Source organism: Bos javanicus, chromosome 18 (assembly GCF_032452875.1).
Source record: "Bos javanicus breed banteng chromosome 18, ARS-OSU_banteng_1.0, whole genome shotgun sequence".
Lineage (NCBI taxonomy): Eukaryota > Metazoa > Chordata > Mammalia > Artiodactyla > Bovidae > Bos > Bos javanicus.
The window spans coordinates 53,866,670-53,872,897 of NC_083885.1; the positions used below are offsets into that span (position 1 = coordinate 53,866,670).

A 6,228-nucleotide genomic window follows, 5' to 3' on the forward strand; every position below is an offset into this window, starting at 1 on the left:
AGGGAAGGCTTTCTTGAGGAGATGACATGAGGATACAGGCCTGAAAAAGGTAAGAGTCTGGGCCATGCAGGAATCTAGCAAAGAACAGGCCCAGTATCCTTTTTCTTTCTTTTAAGTACTTTATTTATTTGGCTGCACTGGATCTTAGCTGTGGGATGTGCGATCTAGTTTCCCAACCAGAGATCGAACCCGGGCCCCCTGCATTGCGAGCACAGAGTCTTAGCCACTGGACTACCAGGGACATCTCCGTGCCCAGTATCTTAATAGTATCTGCTTACAGTTCTTTTTTATGGATTAAAAGAATATATGGAAAGCTCTACTTTTTTGTTTTTTTTTGTTTGTTTGTTTTGTTTTGCGTCTTACCATATTGCTGATGGGATTTTAGTTCCCAGACCAGGGATTAAACCTGGGCCCTTGGCAGTGAGCTTGGAGTCCTAATAACTGGACTGACAGGGAAGTCCTGGAAAACTCTTAAAATAGTACCTGACACAGAGAAAATGCTCAATAATATGTTAGCTATTATTTTAAAAGTTTTGTTTTTGGACTAAATCTTGTTGGGCTCCCTACCCCCACCCCAATTTTTTGTCTATCATTAAGTTACTTTTCTTATATTATGCAATGGAAAGGGGACTGTGTCTATGTGCCAAGCACTGTTTACACACTCAGGATAAAGCTCTGAACAAGAGAGATTTTTCGCCCCACTCTCAGAGAGCTGACATTCTTTTCAAGAAAGAGACGAGAAACACTAAAAAAAAAAAAGAAGAAGAAGAAGAATAGGGACTTCCTGGTGATTCAGTGACTAAGATTCTGCATTCCCAATGCAGGAGGCCCAGGTTTGATCCCTGGACAGGGAACTAGATCCCACAAGCCGAAAAAAAGACTTGGCGTAGCAAAATAAGTAAAGAAATGTTAAAAAAAAAAAAAAAACCGCCAAAAGCCAAAACCAAAAACAAAACAGCAAGTGCAAAGGCCCTGAGGTGGGAGGGAGCTTAGCTTCTTCAAGGGACAGAAGGCAGACAAGATGGTTGGAACAAAGAAAGTAAGAAGGACAGTGTTAAGAGATGAATTCAGGGAATTGGCAGGGGCCAGGTCATGCACAGCCTTGAGACCACATTGAGGAGGAGTTTGCATTTTTTCTTCCAAGGGTACTGGGGGGCCATGGGAGGATTCTGAACAGTGGAATGTCATGGGTTGACTTAGGTGTTACTGCAGTAATCTAGGCAGGAAGTGATGGTGGCTTGGATCCATGGAGAGACTAAGAAGTAGCTTCAGGATGTAAATTAAGGGTGAGATCAGTAGGTCTGATGATGGACCAAGTAAAGGGATACGGGAAAAAGAAGAGTCAGGGATGCCTCAAAGTTGGGGCATGAGCACCTGTGTGATACCCTTCACCAAGCTGCAGGAGATTGTGGGAAGAGAAGAGTTAGAAGGGCAGGGGACTTTCCTGGTGGTCCAGTGGTTAAGACACTGCACTTCCACTGCAGAGGGCATGGGTCCAATCCTTGGTGGGGGAACTAAGATCCCATATGCCCAGCGGTGCAACAACAAAAAAGAAGGCAAAATCAAGATTTCTGTCTTGGACAGGCTATATCTGAGATGCCTGGAGGCACCCGGTGAAAGCATCAGGAAGATAGCTACATAAAGAAGACTAGGGTTTGAGGGGAGAACCAGGATGAAGATAAACATCCAAGGGTTGTGAGACTCTAGGATGGAGGTAAATCCAAACTTCTAATTGTCATCCATCCATCCAGCAAATTTTACTAAGCATTGCAGCACTCAGGGTGGGGGTGGGGATGGGGATGGGGGTGGGCAGGGCGGGGGGGGGGCACACAACCAGAGTAAGGAAGGTGCTTCCCACCCACCTCAGCCTTTCTGAAAAAACCAAGGGCTAAAGATTCCTCTAAGTGCTGAGAGCTTGCGCATCTATCAAATGGGAAGGGCCAGTGGGTGGGCTAGATTCTGGCTGAAAATCCAGGTGCCCGGGTTTCATCTCCTGCTGCAGAATCTGATTGAATTAAGCATGTCATCGAGAGGAGACAGACAGCAAAACATTTTGAACTTTATATCAAGGTGACGCATAGGTCTAGAAAGGGCCAAATCAGAAACGCATAGCTCGATGAACCGTCAAGCTGTTCACGCCGTGTCACCAGCATCCTGATGGATAAATGGAAGTTTCAACCACTGTGACCCGCCCACCGCAGCTTCCTCAGAGGCACCCACTCTCCTGGCTTCTGCCAAAATAGCGTAAATGTCTTTGTGCTTCGTAAATGGCATGATTCAATGCCTAGCTTAGCTTCTGTCCCTTAAGCAAGATGTGTGAGATCGATCCGGGTTGCTCTGGCTCATTTACGTTCAGTGCGGGGCGAATTCCACGGTGTGCAGGGACCACATCTACCTATTCCGGGAAGCGGGAGTTTTTAGGAGCTCCCGCGGGGCTCCTAATTTGCAGCCAGCGCTTAGAACCGCGGGTCCCTAACTTGAAGAACTAAGTTTCTGGGCCTACCCCGCCCCGCCTCCTACCGATGTCCCGCCCCCCCGCTCGAGGCTCCGCCCCTAGGCGGGCCTCGGCCTCTCACCCGACAATACCACCTCCACCAGGTCGCCCTCCTGGATGTCTCCGGCGGAGCGCACCAACTGCAGGAGGTTGGCCGACGTGGGGTCATGTTTGAAGAGCAGGATCTTGTCGTAAAGGCCGTAGAAGCCACATTCGGGGAACTGAGGGGGCGGGAGAGGGACGTGGTGACGGAAAAGCTCAGAGCAGCGGTCTGGAACCTTCCCAGGGCAGGGCGGGCTGTTTCCCCCGGAAACTCAAGAGACCCCGCAGCCCCTTGCTTCCTGTCTATACCCTCCCAAACCCAGCTCTAGCCGAGCCGGGCAGGGTGCCAGAGACCCAGGTGTGCTGGGCGAGAGCCGCCTGCCAGAGTTGGGGAGGGAGACTGGCTCTGGGATCTTGGGGACCTAGAATCTTCTGGAAGTGAGAGGGGCAGGGCTGAGTGAGCACCCCTTCCCTTATCTCCACACCACCTCCTGCTCCCGCAGCCCCCCGCCTCCCCCCTCCTTGTCCCCCAACCCCCAGTTTCCTTCCTGAATCTATTGTCCCTGTTACCTGGCTCCACGCCCAGCACTGGGGCTGGGCAATCTGGAAGGAGGAGATTTAAGACTCCTGGTTGGGGGGGGGGGTGGGGAGGCGGGGTGCAGAAAGTCTAGGGCTCCAAGGAGTTGGGAGATAGGCAGGGTGCCCCTACCCAAAGCCCCAAGGACCCAGGTGCCCCGGTCCCCAGCTTAGGGAGAGGAGGGGCAGGAAATGAAACCTGTAGATCAGAAAGTGAAACCACCCAGGTGGAGCCGCTGGAAGGAAGGAAAGGGGCCCTACTACACCTGGACAGCGGGGCAGAAGAGAAAACTGGGGTGAGGCCTGAGGGGGTAGGCTGAGGACTTGAGCAGATAAAGAATCTTACCCAGGGAACAACTGCTCTCTCCCCAGCCTGTTTCCCTAAGGAGCAGGCTGAGTTGGGTGTGGGAGCTGGTTAAGGGGAAGGGGGGTTGGTGGCAAAGGAAACTCATCTGTTCTTGCTGCTGGGAGAGGGTCTCCAGGTGCCAGGACTTGAGTCCTGACTGCCCCGGAGGTCTTTCTCTAAGTTTCCTTGTCTGTAAAATGGGAGAGTTGGCCAGGCTCCTCATGTTTTCGCTGAAGCCCAGAGAATCCATTCCCAGGAGTCTAAGAAGATTCTAGAATTTGAATATTTGGGGATTCCAGCATGCTCCTATGATAGGATTCATTTCTAGATTCCAACAAATTATTATAACGTTTAGACTTAACTACCTAGATTAGCAGTAGTCTAATATTTTAATGTTGTAGGGATCTGCCAAACTAGGATTCTAATATTTGAATATCTTAGCCTGAAAGTTTTCGACAACCCAGCGTACCAAAATTCTAACATTTTAATGCTCTAGGATTCTAACAACACGGGAATAGAATATTCCAACATTTTAATGTTTTAGTATTTCAACCACCTCAGGGTCTAATGTTTGAACACTTCAATACCAGAGGAGTCAGTTACCTAGCAGTTGCATATTCCAACAATGTAGAATTCTAACATTTTTAAAGTCAAAAATTCCAACAGTAGAGTAGCCCACTATTCTAACTTTTAGTGTTCTAGAATTCAAACACTGTGTCCCACCCGCTTTTCCCCTTGACGAGATTCTCCAGGCCTCAACCCCAGTGACCGTGATGTCCAAAGCAAAGAGTGGGGTGGAGTGGGGAAGGCTCGTGTTGACAGGCCAGCCTCAGAGCTGAAGGGTGGGGACACCGATCAGGAGCGGGGACAGAGACCTCAGAACCTCTGGGGATTTTGAAGAGGCGCGCCTGCCCCTCCACACACACCTCTGTCCTGGGGGAGGGCAGAAATTGGTCCCTGAGACCTCACTTGCCCCTGGCAGTTAGTCCAGGGTGCGCACTCACACCCACACCCATACATGTCACCCGATCGCCCAGGCCGGCCCGGCTTCAATTTCTACTGTTTCCACCAAGTCGGAGGGAGGCTGGGGTGAGCCCAGGCAGAGAGGTCTCCCACATCTGGGGCTCCCGCCTGCTCCTTCTGGGCGCCTACACCTGGCTGGCCCCTCCCTTCCTCCCTGCTGTCTGCAGCAAACAACAACATGCAGGGACATGCAATTCGGGGAGGCCTCTGGGGCACCCCACCCCGGACCAGGCCTCTCTCAAAGGGGTAGTGGGGTGAGGAGGCAACTGGGGGGCCAATGCTGCACCCCCACCCCTCAGCAGCCCAAGGCTTAGCCCACTTCTCTCCCCCTTCCTTATACTGGGCTCGAAGCCACCTCTGCCAGCGCCCCCCCACCCCCCAGACCTCTCCTAAAGCTGGGGCGGGGGTGGGAAACCTGTGTGCTCACCTTCTGGTCAACGATGGAGCAAGCCAGCTGCTTCACGTGGGCCAGCTCAGAGGCGGCGGGCAACAGCACGAACTCGCGGGTCAGCCCGATCTGGATGTGGAAGGAGACCCCCGAGCCCGGGGCCGGGACCTGGGGCAGCAGCGGTGGCGGCGACTGCAGTTCCAAGCCGCCGGAGGGCGAAGGTGACCCCGGCCCGGGAGAGCCCGGGAGCCCGGCGGGATGCGAGGGGGCGGCGGCCATAGGGCGAGGCCCGGGGTCCGCCGCCCGGCACCCACCCCGGGATCGGGTTGGAGAAGCCTGAGCAGGTAGGCTTGGGTCACTGTATCCCAGGGATCTTATAAGCGGGGATCCCGGGAATCCAAGAAGAGAACCGTGCCTGGCAGGTTGAGGGAACTCGAGGATGGTGGGACCCTGGGAAGTTAGAGAAAAGGAATCCAGTGGATCAGACACCCACCCGGGGAATTAAAGGAACACAGATGATCAGAAAGGAGAAATCTAGTGCTTTTGGGGAGAGGGGCCAGCGATTGGGAGATACCAAGAAATCAAAGAAGAAATCTAGTAGGTCCGGGTCACAGCGATCAAAAGAGCCCAGGATCCAAAGGATCCGTGGAGAGAGAAGGGATTGGAAAGGGAGCAGGTGGAGTCGAGAAGTCAGTGGCTCTAGAAAGATGATCCATTTAAGAAGGGGGCCAGAGGGATTCACCAGACCTTGGGGGTGGAGAGCAGGAGCCTCTGAGTCGGGGATCGAATGGATCCCAGGGATCCGATGGCGGGCCCGGGGATGGGCAGAGGGATCCCGAGGGCCGGGGTGCTAAGGAGGGAATCTCACGGGTCTCGGAAGTTGGAGAAAAATTCGGTCGGGGCCCGCGGGGAAGGCGGTGTTACCATCGGCAGTGGGGTGGCGGGGGGTGGGAGGGATGGGAAAGTCGCCCAGCGCAGGGAGCCGGTGGCTCTTTTTCCCCCTCCAAAGTTTAACTCCGCGGCGGCGGCCCAGGAGGAAGTGTTTAGAGTGACAGTTCAGTCGGCCAATCGGCACCGCTCTTGGTGACGTCAGAGAGGGTGGAACCTGATGAGAGCCTGGGGGCGGAAGAGGAGGGCGGGCTCAGCGCGCCTCCAAGTTGGGGGTAACACCTCCCCCGCCCAGGCCTGGGGACCTGGGGTGGGAGATGCAGGACTGGGAGGAGAGACTGATTCCTCCCACCAACAAAGCCTTGTCTGGAAAGTTGACTTTTCCCTCAGCTGGTAAGGGAGGAGCAAGCCACCCTCACCCCCACCACAGGTCTCGAGGCCGGGGCTGAAGAGGCGTCTGGCCCTTTAAGG

The 6,228-nt window shown here is 53.8% G+C and overlaps 1 protein-coding gene across 1 annotated transcript in view; it reads right to left on the minus strand.

The window, feature by feature from the left end:
* The window catches only part of PRKD2 (protein kinase D2), a 32,765-nt gene extending 26,789 nt beyond the window's left edge, over window positions 1-5,976 (minus strand). The window contains exons 1-3 of the mRNA XM_061388749.1: window positions 5,617-5,976; window positions 4,909-5,319; window positions 2,577-2,715 (exon numbers count right to left, since the gene is read on the minus strand). Coding sequence (XP_061244733.1) covers window positions 2,577-2,715; window positions 4,909-5,148 — 379 coding nt within the window. The 5' untranslated portion in view covers window positions 5,149-5,319; window positions 5,617-5,976. The remainder of the gene's footprint in view (window positions 1-2,576; window positions 2,716-4,908; window positions 5,320-5,616) is intronic.
* Between the last annotated feature and the right edge of the window lie 252 nt (window positions 5,977-6,228).